The 17,787-nt window shown below is 55.6% G+C and overlaps 6 protein-coding genes across 6 annotated transcripts; 3 read left to right on the top strand and 3 right to left on the bottom strand.

Annotated features, from left to right (window-relative positions):
• Positions 1-718: 718 nt before the first annotated feature.
• On the top strand, positions 719-3,570 carry B0T15DRAFT_494290 (BRO1-like domain-containing protein; the record flags this gene model as incomplete). Its single annotated transcript, XM_062867002.1, has 5 exons — positions 719-726; positions 785-1,025; positions 1,095-1,803; positions 1,859-3,110; positions 3,168-3,570. 5 exons carry the CDS (start codon positions 719-721, stop codon positions 3,568-3,570), a joined length of 2,613 nt encoding a protein of 870 aa, XP_062721958.1.
• A 770-nt stretch (positions 3,571-4,340) lies between these two features.
• On the bottom strand, positions 4,341-6,675 carry B0T15DRAFT_534604 (Alpha/Beta hydrolase protein). Its single transcript, XM_062869450.1, has 3 exons — positions 5,873-6,675; positions 5,636-5,791; positions 4,341-5,573 (listed from the first exon to the last, which is right to left on the bottom strand). The coding sequence occupies exons 1-3, from the start codon at positions 6,381-6,383 to the stop codon at positions 4,498-4,500; spliced, it is 1,743 nt and encodes a 580-aa protein (XP_062721959.1). The 5' UTR covers positions 6,384-6,675; the 3' UTR covers positions 4,341-4,497.
• A 658-nt stretch (positions 6,676-7,333) lies between these two features.
• B0T15DRAFT_397251 (Metallo-dependent phosphatase-like protein) lies at positions 7,334-9,312 on the top strand (the record flags this gene model as incomplete). The annotated part of the gene is made up of 3 exons (XM_062864889.1): positions 7,334-7,695; positions 7,762-8,454; positions 8,514-9,312. 3 exons carry the CDS (start codon positions 7,334-7,336, stop codon positions 9,310-9,312), a joined length of 1,854 nt encoding a protein of 617 aa, XP_062721960.1.
• A 1,218-nt stretch (positions 9,313-10,530) lies between these two features.
• On the bottom strand, positions 10,531-11,472 carry B0T15DRAFT_494293 (uncharacterized protein; the record flags this gene model as incomplete). Its single annotated transcript, XM_062867003.1, has 1 exon — positions 10,531-11,472. One exon carries the CDS (start codon positions 11,470-11,472, stop codon positions 10,531-10,533), a length of 942 nt encoding a protein of 313 aa, XP_062721961.1.
• Positions 11,473-13,246: 1,774 nt separating this feature from the next.
• B0T15DRAFT_396238 (uncharacterized protein) lies at positions 13,247-14,899 on the top strand (the record flags this gene model as incomplete). The annotated part of the gene is made up of 2 exons (XM_062864824.1): positions 13,247-13,313; positions 13,380-14,899. 2 exons carry the CDS (start codon positions 13,247-13,249, stop codon positions 14,897-14,899), a joined length of 1,587 nt encoding a protein of 528 aa, XP_062721962.1.
• Positions 14,900-15,799: 900 nt separating this feature from the next.
• B0T15DRAFT_220830 (uncharacterized protein) lies at positions 15,800-16,769 on the bottom strand. The gene is made up of 2 exons (XM_062862809.1): positions 16,152-16,769; positions 15,800-16,042 (listed from the first exon to the last, which is right to left on the bottom strand). The coding sequence occupies exons 1-2, from the start codon at positions 16,553-16,555 to the stop codon at positions 15,826-15,828; spliced, it is 621 nt and encodes a 206-aa protein (XP_062721963.1). The 5' UTR covers positions 16,556-16,769; the 3' UTR covers positions 15,800-15,825.
• Between the last annotated feature and the right edge of the window lie 1,018 nt (positions 16,770-17,787).

A 17,787-nucleotide genomic window follows, 5' to 3' on the forward strand; every position in this document is an offset into this window, starting at 1 on the left:
ACGCGGTGGTCGCGGTGCCTGCTTGACGTCGAGAGAGCATTTAAGGCTGGATCGCCTCTCACGATGATCGAAGTAGGGAAGGTGACGGAAATGGGTAGCGCGAAGAGAAAGGGGGTTAATAACATGAAACCAAATGGTAAGCTAATAAACTGACCAAGATCCGCTCAGTAAGAGAAGGGGTTTTGACGCCTGGTATTCAAGGCACTAACTAGAGGCAAGGCAAGCGCTCGAGCCTGCCTTGATCAGCCAAAAAACGCTAACTACAGTATCAGCAGCGATTGTGATGGCATCAGGACCGGACGGAATTCCCGTCACTAAACCCATGAGTGGAACACGCACTATGATTAACCCTCATCTTTTGATTCTTCTCTGCTTTCCCTTCCCTTTCCCTTACTGTTTTAGAATTGATCTGCTTTTCTGATCCCTTATAGCTTAACACTTTCAAGGTGGGATTGTTGTAGGTATGTCCAGTATTGTAGGTGTTGTACACTAGGGAGGTACGATCTTTTATGTCGATGGAGAGTTGGAGCAACCCCCCGCGCGGCCCCACTCCTTGGCTGTGGAGCTCCCTCTGAAACTGCCCCGCCAAACAACCGAACAACAACTTCCCACGGCCCGGCCCGGGTGCCAAATGACATCAGACGCAATAGTTGAGGGTTCGAAACACCACACGATCGGCGCACTACAAGCAACAAGGGCACGAGGTGCATACTTGAGGATGACGACGTGAGTAGGGCGACGAACGTGATAGCATTTCAAGACTGACGATTGTGGCTGCCTGCAGGTCCAATGTCTTGTCGCTTCCGTTTCGGAAGTCGACGCAGATATCGCTCGCGTCGTCGATCCGTCAGTACATCTCCAAGAAGTACGACCAACACCCTGGCATGTTCCGTCACGACCTCGATGTCATCGATTCCCTCCGCCGCGATGCTGTAAACGTGCGCGAACCCCACCCCAGCGGCATCAAGAAGCTTCAAACATACGCGGGCCAGCTAGTGTGGATGAGCGGGAAATTTCCCATAGATGTGAGTGAGGACGCTGCCGATGTTGTCGTAGCGAGGCGCAGACAGCTGACCCGTCCTCGGTACCAACAGATCGGGATCGACTTCACATGGTATCCTGCCCTCGGTTACCACACCGAACATCCCCTTGTCCAAAACAACCTTAAGTACGAACTCATGAACGTCCTGTTCAACCTGGCCGCCCTATATTCCCAGCTAGCCTTTTCGTCGAATCGGAGTTCCACCGAAGGTCTGAAAACGGCAGCGAGCTACTTCTCCCAAGCAGCGGGAGTCCTGAGCCATATGAAGACCGAAGTTCTCCCCGAGCTGCGCATGGCCAACCCGCCTGATGACATGGACGAGGCCACATTGGAGTGTCTGACTCAGTTGCTCCTGGCCCAGAGCCAGGAATGCTTTTGGCAGAAGGCGGTCATGGACGGATACAAGGATGCCTCAATCGCCAAGTTGGCAGCTCGAGTGTCGGATCTCTACAATCTCGCTGGAGAGGCAGCCATGCGCAGCGAGGCCGTCAGCTCCGCCTGGATCCACCACATGAGCGCTAAGCATCACCACTTCGCCGCCGCTGCCCAATATCGCGCTGCTTGCGACTGCTTGGAGAAGAAGAGGTACGGTGAGGAGGTGGCGCGTCTGGCTGATGCTGTGGCATGTGTCAACGAAGGACTGAAAGAGTGCAAAGGAGGCTACATCAACAAGGCTGTCGTCGATGACCTCCAGGGGCTCAAGAGGCGAGTGGAGGAGGACTTGAAGCGAGCCGAGAAGGACAACGATGTCATCTATCTTCGTGAGTCCCATGCCTTTCCGCCTCTTGGCCAGTAATATCATTGACACTTAGCCAGAGATCGTTCCACCAAAATCCGAGTTGAAGATTCTGGAGCGCGCCAACATGGCTGTCGCCAGAGTTCCGCCCCAGGTTGCTAAGCCGTATGAGTATTTTGGCGACCACGCCGAATTCGGTCCCGCGCTGTTCACCAAGCTAGTCCCTTTCTCCGTTCATCTCGCAGTCTCCATTTACGAGGAGCGGCGAGACCGTCTTGTCAGCAACAACATCGTCGCCGAGTTGGAAACATTGACAGATCAGCTTCATGGCGTTTTGTCAAGTCTGAACCTTCCGGGCTCGCTTCAGGCTCTAGAAAAGCCACTAGGGCTCCCAGGCACACTAGTCCAACGCGCCGACGAGATTCGTCAGGCCGACGCCATCAATAGGCTTCAGCGAGGACTCGCAGACATCGAGAAGCTTTGCGCTAGTGATCGGACCATATTTGAAGAAGGCAAGGCGCTGCTGGCTGCTGAAGAGGAAGAGGACAAGAATATGCGGCGGAAACATGGAATACAGCGCTGGACTCGGTCTGAGTCTCGAGCTGAGCCGAGTCCCAATGGCGGAGCCAGGTTGTGGAACCAAGCAGCTGAAATCGAGGGTTACTTCGCATCTAGTACCTCCAGTGATGCGGTGGTGCGCGAGAAGTTTGCTGCGGTCAAGGACACGCTGGCCGTACTCGCGGGACCTGACAGGTCGATTATGGACTACATCCCCAATAGCCGGAAAACCGAGGTTCCCGAGCTGCTGAAGCCAGCAATTGGCCGGCTACGAACGGCCTACAACGACGTCTTACGGCTTGAGTCGAGGAGGAGGAAACGCGTCGAGTCACTCAAAGCCAGAAGTCGCGCCGACGACGTAAAGGGAGATATCCTAGCCGAAGCGGCACGACTCGAGAGGACGTACCCCAACACGGCCATCGTCCCAGCACATTTTGAGGAGTTCTTCGATAAGCGGCTGGACAGGCTGTACGAGTCCGAGCTTGAGATCGTTGACAAGGAACGTGCAGATCAAGAAAAGGCGGTTGCGGACCTTCAGCGAGTCAACCGGGAGTTTGAGGCGCAAAAAAGGAGCATAGGGGAACGAGGGAGCCACGACAGGGAGAAGGCACTGCAGCGATTGGACAACGCCTACTACAAATACAAGGAGATAGTGAGCAACGTCGAGGTTGGCAGAAAGTTCTACAACGACCTCAACCGGATCGTCGAGCAGTTCCGAAACCAGGCGCGCCAGTGGGTCAACGAAAGACGAAAGGAAGCTCGGGCGCTCGAAGAGTGAGTTCATGTTACACCGATGCCTAGTTATGCCAATCCCCTGCTAACATCTCGCAGCGAGATCTCCATGCCTTCTCTCTCCTCCTTATCGCTTAACCCAGCACCCCCATCAGCGTCAACGTCTTATTACGCCCAACCACCGCGACAACAAGAACAACAACAACAACAACAACAAGTTTCTCGACAAAGTGTGCATGCACCACCGCCGCCGGCCGAGGCGCAGATCCAGAGCTGGGCGGATCATGTGCCGCCGCAACAACCCCGGCCAATGCCACCTCCCATCTCCAACAACGCTACTTCCAGTATGCAAGGCGCCTGGAGACCAGACATGGGCATCAGGTTTGCCGGGCAACCTAGTCCTCCTGCCGGGCCTGGAAGTACCAATAGCAATAATGCGCAGGCTGGAACAGGGAGGCAGGGAAGGACATGGGAGCCTAGTGCCGGGATTCGCTTTGGCTAGTTTAGCTCTTGTGATAAAGCTCTTGGTAAATATACGGAATGAGATGGAACTAATTTTGTTCATTTGCGAACAGATTGCTCACACTTTCTCTCCTCTTCCACCCTCTCCTGCCCTTCCGCCTCCTCGCCCCCCTTCGAGGAGAGTTACGAGAGAGATTGAAGCCTAGAGAATGCTAATGGACATTGGGTTAGACGGGAAGAAGGAAAGACAAGGAAAGGATAAGCATTGCTGCTAGTGAAGGGCATTAACAGTGGAATGGCCATTATTCTGTCTCTGAGCTTTTGTTATAGGTAAGTATTCTTAACTTGAGTCTAGGACCATCCCCTCCTGATCTGTGACCGGAGCAGAGCATGCAGGGGTAGTACTGCCGGGGATAATATCTCCGCTCCGCGCTAATAAGGCCGATTATACTATTATGCCCTATCACAACGCCCTACTCAAGGCGATGATGGTTGCTGACACTGTGGACGTTGAATCCATCGCTACAGAGACTTGCCGTCTTCCCTCTTCGTCTTTTCGTTTCCACCTTGAACACCATTCCCGGGAGAGTCGAGAAACGCAACAGGCCACGGTTGTCGTGTGAGCCATGTCGCAACCGGAAGTGAGTGGCGGGGGTTACTATTCATTAGCATTAAAATGACGTTTATTGAGTCGGTCGTATGTAAGCAACTCTGTGGCTATGTTAGGTGGGCTGTTTAGGTATGGACTGCATTCTCGTGCCTCTCTCAAAGGTGTAGCTACATACTTCGTGAACACCACTAAGCTTACTAGCACAAGTTTAATTTGAGGTTGAGAAGATGATTGATTTGCTATTCAACTTCAAGTTTTCAATTTAGATTAAAGGGGTAATTGGGCTTCGGTGTGAGCAGACTGGCTAGGGAGAGGAAGATAGAATAGATAGATACAGGTACAATACATTGTCCGGTATCAATATCTCAACTGCTCAATCACTTCGGGCGAGTTGATGAAAGCACACCTTTCCCTCAGCTTCTGCACGCGCATGGGACCTTTGGAACGTGCTCCGTCAATGGCAGAGAGCCCTTCAGAGGGGCCCCCAGCCCCAAAAATATACACGTCATGCCCACCAGCAGGAAAGGCCTGCTTGAATCCCTGGAAGGTGTCGTGGCCAGGTAGGCTAGGTCGACCCGTGGCAGCAAACGTAGACCAGGACCTCGAGCCCCGCTCCGCCAGTCTGTAATCGTCTGGTGTCGGATGGAACGGTTGGCCGCTGGTGTTATAGTGAGAGAGGTTTCCAAAGATGTAGGCGAATTCGGAGGTGTGCACTGGACCAAAGCCGGTGCGGCCAGCTGCCTCGTCTATGATGGGCTCCAGAATTGTCTGGTTCCAGTCGTACAGGTAAACGTCATTTCCGGCCTTGGCGATGTGTTGTCCGTACCATATCGGCTGGCAGGTCATGATGATGTCCCGGAAGATCCGGGCAGCGCGGAAGAATTCGCTGGAGAGCGTGCTTGTTGCCTCGGCCACGAAGTCGGAGACCGGATAGAGGGACAACAGCTTGTCCACGTTGGAGCTGGTCAGATCAGGAACGTAAGAAGATATGAACTTGCGCGTGTCTTCCGGGGTCTCGATCGTAGGGTCAGTAAAGAAGGTGACGTCGTTTTGGCACCAGCCGATCATGGTGGTGACATTGGCAAAGCGGCCCTGCCGGATAAGTATCGAGGGAGCAGCCGGAAGAAAGTCGCCGTCGACAACAGGAAGCCAGATATCGCCGATGTTGCTAGAAATGACGGATGAGAATGTGGCGAGCGAGGCATTGAGGAGAGTCTCCATATCCAGATTCCTCAGACAAGCCACCGTTTCCTTCGAATGCAGATCGCCGCTTGCGTCACCACAGTCAACGTAGTCCACCACGGCCTGCATAGCATCGATAGTGAAGTTGCCGGTGATTCCGGGTTCGAGTGCCTGGCTTTGACAGATAGCCCGCTGAAAAGGAACCGGCTTGCTGGCGCCATAGGCCATGAGCTGCATGCCCACCGCAAGACCTAGCGGCCACCAACTCAGTCAGGAATGAGGCCCGGAAACTTCGTTGTACAGCTCAACTCACCGCCAGAGGACTGTCCAAATATCGTGATCTTGTGCGGATCACCTCCGAAATGCTCAATGTTGTCGCGAACCCACTCGATGCCGAGTCGCTGGTCTCGGAGGCCGGCGTTTTCGGAGCCTTCAGACTTTAGGGCTTCGGACTGTGCGAACCCAAAGACTTAGATTGAAGTATCGTGATGATTAGTCGGTGCAAATACTGAGGTAGCTGGTAGACAGGGACAAATCGGGATCGCCTTACCACCCAGACGGTAGTTCAGGGCAACATGCACGACCGGCCAGCCGTTGCGCACAGACTCGAGGATCATGCCGTCGGGCAAGATGCTGGGATCGTGGTTATCGCCCGCTATGAAGCTGCCGCCGTGAATGTACACCATCACGGGCAGTCGGTCCGTGGCTCGCGTTTCCCTTGGCCGCGCCAGATTCAGGTTCAGGCAGTCCTCCGAGATGTCGGTGATATTGCCCAGCGAAATGGGCGGTGCCCATTCTCCGAGCTGCTGAGGACATGACGGACCGTAGGCTGTCGCGTTGACGGTGCTCCCACGGTGGGGAACGTGCCGCTTGGGGGGCTTGAATCTGTTTTCGCCGCCCGTGTCCTCGCCGTAGGGAATGCCGAGGAAAACTTCAATTCCGTTACGCTCTAGTCCATCATATGTCACGCCGTTCCTTCTGTCCGTAACGTGCACTTGCGCGTTCGCAGTTGCGGCTCCTGTGCATAAAAGCGCAGAGCTGACGAGATACAACAACTCCATGTTGAATGCGTGAAGTCAGCCATGGTCCAGTCACTTGGGATGGGCCAGACTTCTCTTTAAATAACCGTATGTACATAAGATAGTCACTGCTGTGCAGGACTGCAGGTCTGCAGGATGCCAATTGCAACCCGATCAAGTTGACCGCTGCGCGGCGATGACTAACATTGACACCGTTAAGGTAGCTGACGTGAGGACCACCGTACCATCAGGTATGCTCGCCAAGGATAATATACTAGTACCTGATGGAGAGACGATCGGAACCGCATCCACGACGCCCGACGCATGTTGTTGCACCCGCGTAAAAAAGAGAGGGATAAATCATAGAACCACCTAGTCCTGTGGATAAATCAACAGTCTTCAATTCCGTAGTAATGCCCGAAGCGGTGAGACACCGACACTCTACACTGATTTATTCCCAGCGAGAACCAGAACGGTAAGGCCGGTCTCGGACCAAGTCTGACCGTCTCTTTAGCTCCGAAACATAAGGATACTCGAGCCGGGCAAATGGTCAGCCGGATTCAGCGTGATAGTTAAACGCACCAAACCTCTCTGTTCGAGCTAACGTCAGTTATCCATCTTAGGCAGGTCCTGGCTGGTCGGAGATTGCTGTGTGGGGCACTGCCCCGTCATCCCGCGAGAACAAGCTTTGGGCCCCTGCACGTGTAAGGTCTTGGCGGATGATTGGTACTCGTGTGAAAAGCAATCAAGCCGTTGCCACCGATGAGAAGTTGAGAACTGCTCGGACGCAATGCAACACACAGCATGGACGGCCGGGAGGTTCCCCTTTGCACGATCTGCAAGATGCGTGGGTCAAGCCGGAGCATACCGAGAATCCGGTTGTATAAAATGGTATCCTGCTACCCTTGACGTGTGTTGACAACTTGACTGAGACGTCCGCGGCCACCAAACCCACAACTTACCTTGGGTTGCGCCTTTCACTGCGAGTTGCGATGAGGCCGACCGTTGCCTCGGTCGCAGTGCCGTTCTTGGCCCTTTCAGCCAACCTCGGGGCTGCGGCATCCACTGTCGACACGGCATATCCCTACACCGGCCCCGACGTTCCCGTCGGGGACTGGGTCGACCAAACTGTCAACGGGACTGGGAAGGGTTTCCCGCGGCTAGTTGAGCCTCCGGCGGTGACACCAGCAACGGCGAACCCAACGAACAGCATCAACGTCATCTCCCTGTCGTACCTCCCCAAGGGAATCAACGTCCACTTTCAGACTCCGTTCGGCCTGGGCACAGCTCCGAGTGTCCATTTCGGCACCCGTCCCTCCAGGCTGAACAAGAAGGCCACCGGCACCACTCATACGTACGAATTTAATTTTCGCTCAAGTCAAAAGTGTATGTTTGCGTTCTTCTGACATGAACCATCCAGCTATGACCGCACGCCTCCGTGCTCTGAGGTCGTGGTCACGCAGTGCAGCCAGTTCTTTCACGAGGTCCAACTGCATGACTTGAAACCCGGCACCACGTACTACTACAAGATCCAGGCCGCCAATGGCACAACCGCGTCGGACATACTGAGTTTCAAGACAGCCCGTGCGGCCGGCGACTCGACTCCCTTCACCATGGCCGTGCTGGCCGACATGGGCTATACAAACGCCGGCGGCACGTACAAGCAGCTCCTCCAGGCCGTCGATCAGGATGTGGCCTTCGCCTGGCACGGCGGGGACATTTCCTATGCCGATGATTGGTATTCGGGCATTCTTCCCTGCGAGGACGACTGGCCCGTTTGCTACAACGGTACGTCCACCCGGCTGTCCGGGGATGCGCCCGTCCCCGACGAATACAATGCTCCGCTCCCGGCCGGCGAGGTTGCCAACCAGGGCGGGCCGCACGGAGGTGACATGAGCGTGCTCTACGAGTCCAACTGGGACTTGTGGCAGCAATGGCTCAACAACGTTACTAAGCAAGTGCCCTACATGGTCCTGCCCGGCAACCACGAGGCGTCCTGCGCTGAGTTTGACGGCCCAGGTAACATCTTAACTGCATACCTCAACAATGACGAGAAGAACGCAACGGCGGCTAAGTCGAACCTGACATACTACAGCTGTCCACCGTCCCAGCGGTGTGTTATTCTCCCCCAACAGATCAATGCTGTGGTTGCGCTGACCGCGAAGCTGCTAGCAACTACACCGCCTTCCAGCACCGGTTCCGCATGCCCGGCGCCGAGACGGGGGGCGTCGGGAACTTCTGGTACTCGTTCGATTACGGGCTGGCGCACTTTGTCGCCATCGACGGCGAGACAGACTACGCGGGGAGCCCGGAGCGGCCGTTCGCGCGCGACCTGAAGCCGGGCGAGACTCGCCCAACTGCCGACGAGACCTTCTCGACCGACAGCGGACCCTTCGGCACCGTCGAGAGCAGCTACGACGACAACAAGGCCTACCAGCAGTACAAGTGGCTGGCCGCCGACCTGGCCAAGGTCGACCGCACCAAGACCCCCTGGATCATCGCCATGAGCCACCGGCCCATGTACAGCTCCGAGGTGTCGAGCTACCAGGCCAAGGTCCGCGCCGCCTTCGAGGGCCTGCTGCTCCAGCACGGCGTGGACGCCTACCTGTCGGGCCACATCCACTGGTACGAGCGGCTGTGGCCGCTGGGCGCCAACGGCACCATCGACCGCGCCTCTGTCGTCGACAACCACACCTACCTCGCCAACCCGGGCAGGTCGATGGCCCACATCATCAACGGCATGGCCGGCAACATCGAGAGCCACAGCACGCTGGCCCGGGACAAGATCCTGGACATCTCTGCCGTGGTGGACCAGGAGCATTACGGCTTCATGAAGCTGGCTGTGCACAACGCCACGGCGCTCACCTGGACTTTTGTCCGTGGAGACGGCGGCATTGGGGACGAGCTGACCCTGCTCAAGAAGAAAACGAAGCCTGGTTGCGGGGGGAAGGGCAAATCCCATAGCAAGTAAGGGGCCCGGGACTATGCTACCCGTGGAGTATCAATGCTGCATGGAGCAGCGTGACTGAAAGTTCAATCCTGCCAAAAGGAGCTAGCAAACCATCTAGCACCAGTCCCATAGTGAGATGGTCTTCTGGACGGCCCCCAGCACATCGTGGTAGACGCTTTTGTCGGCAGTAATAATCCCCTAGTGGCTCTTGAGGCCCTCGTCGTGCTTGATCGGGTTACCCTTGAAAGCCGGTCACCCTACCCGGCCCGGACTCGGTGTAGACCAGGGTCGCGCCCACATGGTCCCAGATAGGCCATGTCGAATCATGACCTTCGGACACTGAGTCTATCGCGTGGTCAGGCATAGACCTATTTGGCCGTAGCTTGGACCATTGCCTTGTGAAGCCTCATTAATCAACGCTAGCACAGCGGCCTTCGTGGTCTTCCGACGGGAACAGACGCAGTGGACCACGCAATGACAGACATCACAGTTTTTTGTGTGCTCGGAGCGCGCTACACCGGCTTGAGTCAGGAAGTTCCGAGAGAGGTAGGAGGAACACTATCGGGAGGCGGAGGGTGGTGGCTGGTCACGGTTCACTCCATCCCCGCCTGCTTGGCGGCCCTGGACATCGAAATTATTCTGTATGCAAGTACCAATGTTCCCGAAAATGCCGTGCTTGGAAGCTGGCTCTGTGTGACGTTCATGTGGGTGTCTGTCCACTATGCGACCCTCTATGACGAGTCGTGTTGTCGGTGGCAAACTCGCCTATCTTCTCCACGTTGATTGTATATACGTTGGCCAAATTCCTACCATGTCAGTGCCGCTCCGCCCCTTCCGCTTTTCAGCATGGTATCCCGACGAACAAGAGTCTGATGCAGCTGCTGATCTGAGCTCACCGGAACCCAGGATGCGTATTCATGGCTACCTTCCTGTCCTGCAGGTTAGTTTCAATGGATCTCAGCGCCTTTCCCTTCTAATCAATCTCACACTTTTGGCGTTCCCTGGCAGAAAAGCCAGGCCTATAGAGCTAGCGAGGTCAGTACCAGGACGTCACCAGAGACCGTGAGAGAGGGCGAAGATGCCGACATATGCTCTTAACATAAGATAGGCGGCTAGGAGGCCGCAAAATGATTTGCTAGCCAACTGAAATCAACGTAAGGTAGCACTAACTTAAGATGCCTAAGTGTTTCTTTCATTGTGAGCAGGCGTGTACAATACCTGGTAACTAGGTAACCGATATCATGCCTTTACCTTCACAGTCACCACAATCCCCCACCCGGTCCTGGTTTCCCAAATTCCAAACTCGTTCTCCTTCCGGAAGGTGACTTCCTCAGCACGCACCGTCATCTTGATTGAATCATCCTCATCGCCCGCCCGGGGGCTCGGCAGTGTCGGTGACGCAGGCGAAGGCGCAGCCGGCGACAGAGTCTGCTCCACGTTCTTCTTCCTCCCTCCTCCCAAGCCCAAACGGCCCAACAAGCCCGTCTTCGCCTTCTCCTCCGCTTTCTTCTCCACGACGGCGGCTTGCACATGTTTCCGCTCAAGATTCGCCTCCGGCCTAAGATACGCCGCCAGCCGGCGAGCCATATCCTCGTCGCGGAACCACCACTCGTTCGCTCTGCCGCTGCTGGCAGCAGCATCGCTCGAGTCAAAGCGGCCCCATTCATCAAACCCTGGTTCTCCCTTTCCGCGGGAGGTTGCCCATCCATCACGGCCATCATCATCATCATCATCGTCCCCGTGCTCCCGGCCGTCAGTGCGCCTCCCACCCTTTTCCCCACCGCCCACCTTCCCGACATCCACCCTCCGAACCCTAACCATCTCGCCTTCGCGCCGTCTCTCCACCGCCCCGCTCATCGCCCATCCATCGGGTATGGCTGTCGACGGCACCAGGGTAAGTTCCGCGACGGGGCGGACGCGCGACGCGGAGGTGAGGTCAGTGAGGAAAGATTCAACGTGCGGGATGAGGAGGGTGGTGAGATCGAGGTCGTGCGAGGCTTGGGCGGTGCGAAGCGCCAGCTGTGTGGCGCGCAACCGGGCGGGGAGCGTGCGGAGGTGGGTTGTCAGCGGGGAGGGGAGCGGCAGGCCGGTTGGTGTTGCTGGACTTGTGCTTGCGGTTGCGGCGGTGGTGGTGGCTTCGGTATAGGATGGGGGAAGGTCTTCATTGGATGGCAAACCCATGGTGGGTGATTGGTGATTTGGCTGTGTGATGTCCGTCCGGTGAGAAGGCGTTGTCGTCTGGCTCATCAGTGCTAACGCGCTGCAAGCGCCGGACTGATGATACGCCGATCACCTTTACGGCGCCCGGCTCTGCTCGTGAGGTAGGAACCTAGAGTTTCAATACTAAGCCTGGTTGGATGATCGATTTGGCGTCCCAGATGGTAGTTCTAGTGGAGAGGCGCTGGGTAGGTGTGAAACCATCGATGACCATCACTGTGTTGCCAAACTCAGGTGATATCGCAGCTCGTAAGCCAGACGGGAGCCCCGTAGGCTGTAGGCATCAAGGTGACAGGAATCGGCCTATCTGTGTTGCTAAGGATGACAGACTCCAGGCAAAGTTGAAGCAGCAAGGCGCTGTCTAGACTCCGAGAACAGTCCCAAGCAACGCAGTGTTGCGGCGATGAAAATGGCGTGAAGCTAGACTTTGTTCCTCGCGAGTGGCTTGTGGTTCGCCTTGAGTGATACTGCCGAAAAGCTGAGAACGACCAGGACCCCGCAATCAAATGACTGGCTGATGCGCCTTGCATATAGTAAGAGTTCTTGGTTCAGATCGTGGGGGCTGTGTTCACTGGCTCAAGGCACCCGGTCAAGTTTGTCCCTGTGACGGCCTGCGTCGCTGTCAGATTAGCGGAAGAGTGGGGTCAGTAGCTCCCCCCTGAATTCGTCGGATCCGGAGAGCCGGACCGATCCAAGCATCTCGGAACTTCGGAAGGCATAGAAGGCGTTCTTCACCACAATCATTGTAAGTACTTGCAATCTGTAATCTGCATCCTGCCAGTGTCACTTCCCTATTTGGAACAACTTTGGAAGGTGGCCAGCCGCACATAGCTCAAAATCCATTGACTCCAGCTACCTAACATGCCACGTCGCATTCCTCCACGGCACGCATCTTCTGGGCCACCGATTGCGCCGCATGCCATTCACGTTGAAGCTGTGACGAGCAGATTTGAACAACGTGCGGCAGGAAACTGCCTGTGGCTCGCCCCGTAATGCGAGATACCTATCTAACTTTACCTAATTCGATACCGGACAAACACTGAAACTTACCTCTGGGAAGGTGAGGGGCTAACACGGAAACCGGCACCGAGCTGCCCATTTGTCGTTGGGTGGGGCCAAACTGCTTAGCAAACCTCAAGGTAGGTAGGCTCACTGCAACGTTCTCGGTCACTCGATTGAGACTTGAGAGTCCGCTGCGGTGAAAGTTGAGTGCGGCTCTTCTTTTGACCGTCTCATCCATGACCATAGATCCTTGGCTACCTATCTTAGGTAGATAGCTACCAATCGCTGCTTTTCGCGACATTCGCCGAATGATGGATGCCGCGGTGGGTTAGGCACGAATGGGGTGACTGGCAACTGCACGTTGTGGCCACGATGTGCTCAGCCACGGTCGCGACTGCCCATCCCGACCACAAGGCAGACCCCATTTGCCGAGAACTTCCGTTCTAGCCGTGTCACAGGTCAGATGATGAGCGGCTGAGGCTCTGCTTCTATTGTTTGCATGCAGCCGAGAAATGAGCCAAGTGAGGCTCTGTCGTGGACACTAATGTTATCGCAAAGGGGTTTGTCCATATAACATCAACCCAGGCCCCTGAGAAGACTCCTTTCCATCGAGGTGGGACAGCAGACTACTACGAACCTATTGGCTCGTCCTTTTTCGCATAGTAAAGCGCCTTGTGTATGTCATTACTTTTCGCGCCCGCACATTCAACACTTCTTCCACACCTTGAACACCAAAATGGCCTCCTACAAGATCGCAGCTCCTGATGAGTACCTTGCCATTACTGGCATGGGAGTCAAGAATGGTGAGTTGTTCCGGCAGGACACTCTAGCTGGAGACCAAGCTAATCATTGATTACTCTGTCCAACAGTCAAGATTTGCAAGGCAGCATGGGTTTGGCCGTTCCAGCGGTGCATGCGCTTCAGCGTGCAGCCGCACGACTATGCCATGAACCTGCAGGCCATGACCAAGGAGAAGCTGCAGTTCCTGCTGCCGGTTGTTTTCACAGTTGGCCCCGATGTCAACCAACGCGGTGCCAACACCAGGGCAGGCCACTACGAGCCCGAGCATCACGTTTCCGGCGCCGGTAGTGACGGCACCCCCGCAGGAGACGAGCATGTCCACGACCATCGGCGCGAAGATCGAGGCGATTCCTTGATGAAGTATGCCATGCTGCTCGCCGATTCCGGCGCCAACAAGGGCGCCAACAACCGCCAGTTCCTCGAGAACATCGTCAAGGGGATCATCGAAGGCGAAACCCGTGTCTTGGTTTCGAGCATGACCATGGAAGAAATCTTCACCGAGCGCGAAGTCTTCAAGCGCCGCATCTTCCGCAACATTCAGAGCGAACTAGACCAATTCGGGCTCAAGATCTACAACGCCAACGTTAAGGAGCTCAAGGATGCGCCAAACTCGGTCTACTTCGAGTCCCTCAGCCGCAAGGCCCATGAGGGTGCAACGAATCAGGCTAGAATTGACGTCGCCGAGGCACAGCTCCGCGGCAACGTCGGTGAAGCGCAGCGCAAGGGCGAGCAGGAGCGCGAGATCGCCAAGATCCACGCCGAGACGGCCGTGCAGAAGACGGAACGCGACATCGAGCGCGCGTCCGCCGAGGCGGTACTCGCCACCCGCAAGACCGAGCTCAACCGCGACGTCGAGATTGCGCGCATCTCGGCCACGCGCAAGACCGAGGCCCAGGACGAAGACCTGAAGCGCGAGGTGCAGATCAAGCGCGCCGCCGCCGAGATGGAACGTCTCCGCGCAACCGATGTCGTTAAGGCAACCATCGCTCGCGAGGCCAAGCAGCAGGCGGCGGACGCAAAGGCGTACGAGGTGGAGGCCGACGCGAGGGCCAACTTCGAAAAGCAGAAACAAGAGGCCGAGGCGGGCGTGTACAAGTTGAAGATCGACACGGATGCGGAGGCGTACAAGACCAGACAGGACGCCGAGGCATGGGCCGACGCTGCAGTGAAGAACGCCGAGGGTCTGCTGCAGAAGAAGCTCAAGGAGGCCGAGGGTATCACGGCCATGGCCGACGCCTACGCCAAGATGAGCCAGGCGTTCGGCGGCCCCGCGGGCCTGCTGCAGTACATGATGATCGAGAAGGGCACGTATGTCGAGCTGGCCAAGGCGAATGCCGAGGCCATCCGTGGCCTGCACCCCAAGATCAGCGTGTGGAACACGGGCGCCGAGGCCGGCGTGGAGGGCGCGCAGGGCATGGGCAACCAGAGCAGCGTCGCGACCATGCGTAACATCTACCAGATGCTCCCCCCTCTGATGACCACCATCAACGAGCAGACCGGAATTTCGCTGCCCGAATGGCAGTTTGGCCGCCTCGCGGGACAGATGTCGCAGGTCGAGAGGGGTGAGAAGCCCAATAGGAAGCCTTAGTTGCGCGGAAAGTTCTGGTTCCAGCGCGATGGCTAGGAATTTTGACTGCACTGCAGTCTTTTTACAGATCCTATTTCATTAGTCTACGGTTTGAGTGAGGCTGTTATGCCCCTGGCAACGATCTGTTTCCTATGTTCTGTGCGGATTGAAGACCGCGGAATATGTGTGCTTCAATGGTGGATGGCGTTTAGGGCGGGATTCTATTCATACCCATAGCGATTGGCTTTAACCTCTGTATGATATCTCGCTTAGGCACTTTACGATACCTTCTAGCTAGTCGTCTCCTATGTAGCGAATCATTGGCTTTGCGAATAACCTGGGTTTTCCATGCAAATAGCTGCTTACAATGCCTTGCCTACAGACAGCGCTCGATATCAATCTCGACTTGAAACTTGAAACACCACAAACGATATAGAACACTATAATAGACCATCATGACAACTGTGAGGCATACTCTGTATCAGAAAGCACAAGCCAGACCAAGTTCCCCCATCTCTTCCATCACTATCATGTAAACAAACTTGCCTCTCAGTATCTTTCTCGCCGTGCACATCTAAATTGCACTCATTCCAATCATAGCTAAGTCCCAAATGTTAACACACATTGGCCATCGCGCTTTTCGTCATCGAGGGAAAGGAGAGGAGATAGGAGAACAGAACCGAAAAGAAATGCCGGGAAAGGGGGCAAAAGAAAGGGAAAGGAACAGACCCTATCAACAACAGCCCAATGAACCAAAGAAAGAAGCCTTTCGAGAAGTAAATTTAGAAAGCAGTAAGAAGGAAGAAAACCTTGAAAGGGAAAGAACAGCAAGCGCTGCGGTTGATCCAAAACCAAATCCGGCGGCCATACACTCTCTACCAAGGTCCCTTAGGTAAGGTATGCTTCGGTTGTCGTGCTAGGTAGTAGAGCTGAGAGAGGAGGTGCCATCACCAATGGCCCTTCTTGTCCTTGTGCCGCTTCACATTGTCCTTCCGCGCCGCATATCCGCACTTGGAGCATCGGTCCAGCTCCCTGGGCACTCCCAACTCACGCGCCAGATCGGGATGGTGCGTCCACATGTGGCGGTTGAGGTCCTTGGTTTCGGCTCCGCCCGCGTCGCAGTACTTGCACTTTCGGCGCTTCGAGTGATTGTTTTTATGCTTGCTATTTTGTGATGGGGCGTTTATTGGCGTTAGCCTTTTTGTCACTTGTGGCTCTAGATGGAAAAGACAAAGGGAAAAAAAAAGGGGGGGTTATGGAGGGGAATCCGTACGTCAGGTCGCACTGACGCTCGAAGCCTTTGTTGCATCCGTCTTGGTCGCAGATGAAGGGATAGTCTGCAGCCGTAGCATTGGAAAATGATGAAGATGGTCCAGCCTGCGCGGCGCTGTCATCCGGCGGATGGTAGATGTGGTAGGATGCGCTGTCGAGGTGGTATGGATAGGGATCGGTGGAGGTCTGTTGGGCGCTCATTGGAGATGCCAGTGTGTTATCGGGAAGGTACTGCGGGCCTAAGTCTCCAGCTCCAGGATTTGGAGAGAAGGTTGTGGTCTGATCAAGCCAGGGCGCGGAGTGGTTGATGTTTGGATCAACCTGTGATGAATCCATGGTGAGGTGGGAAAACTGAGAGTCAAGCTCGGCGTCAACGACCGTATTTGGGGCATAAGAGGTGTCCATGTCTCTGTGGTGAGGCAGCTACACGCCTGCGGCAAGACTTGGAACCCCTGAAGCCGGCGGATACAGGTACTGCTGATCTGTGTCTGAGACGCCAACATAGGAGGAGTTGCTGGGGAACGGATCCTCAACTGGGAAGTCAACTACGGGCTGTTGAACGGTTAAGAGCCGCGGGTCGATCGTGCTTTGCTGCGGGTCCCAACCCGTCGTAGCTGGATTGGATGCTGCGGGAACGCGAGAGCCATGTCTGGACTTTCCCCGCGAGGATGCATGCAGAGGCATCTTCGCCGCCGAGATGTGGGTGGAGGTTGGTGGTCTGCTCTGAGCGGCCGGAAGGGGCTTGGTACCCAAGTGGAGGAAGGGTGTGTCAGGACCGTAGCGTAAAGGTAATCGTCAAAAAGGCTATACACACTATTGTGTTAGTGCGTCGCCGTGCTTCGTCAGAAGTCAAGCCCCTTTCTCCAAGAGCTTGCGGTAAGACTTACAGCAACTTTGGTAACCGTGTCACTAGGGTTCAAGACGTGCAAGCTGATCGAGTTGGCCCTGTTGCTGAGTTGACTAAATAGTAAGTCGATATAAGCAAAGGCGGCGTAAGGACTCCGTTCACAATCCATGGCAGGAGGAAGTGATGAAGACCATGGTTTAAATACACAGCTCCTATGAGATTGGCAGCAGGGCATACTTTCAAACTTTGGCGTCCAACACCCAACCTACGGTGATGTTGTGAGCCCCTCGGGGGCATACAGCACGCCAGCTGGATTCCAATCTGCACTGAGGCCGTGAGGCCCACAGCACAAACCAGGAGCACAGGGGGCTGACAGGGCCATCTCTGGGCTCGTCATGGACTCGTGGCCAATTAGGAGCACCATGGACAGGTATGCCTCCTATTGTAGAGGCTTAATGACTCAGCGGAATAGGTATGCCGAGGGGCTTATACTACACCGAAACAGCGCCTGGTTTATGTCCTGCAAGGCTATCCACTTCTTGGAATAGTGGCGACGACGTTTCATAAGCGGTCAAGTTGGAGCCGAATTATGATCTTCAATCGTTTCCATACCTCTGACTTTGGGGCCGTCAATCGGACGAGCATGTAAGCCTCCCTGCCCGCCTTGTGTAACGTGGGGGAGAGATGTGGGCGAAGCCTGTAACACCGGTATGCCTCCGCCAAGGGCCCAAGGCAAAACGCGCACCACCATGTCTACTCCAGGTACTTACGATTACGGGAAAGGCGATAG

This window comes from Chaetomium strumarium (assembly GCF_033439665.1).
Source record: "Chaetomium strumarium strain CBS 333.67 chromosome Unknown B0T15scaffold_4, whole genome shotgun sequence".
Classification (NCBI taxonomy): Eukaryota; Fungi; Ascomycota; class Sordariomycetes; order Sordariales; family Chaetomiaceae; genus Chaetomium; species Chaetomium strumarium.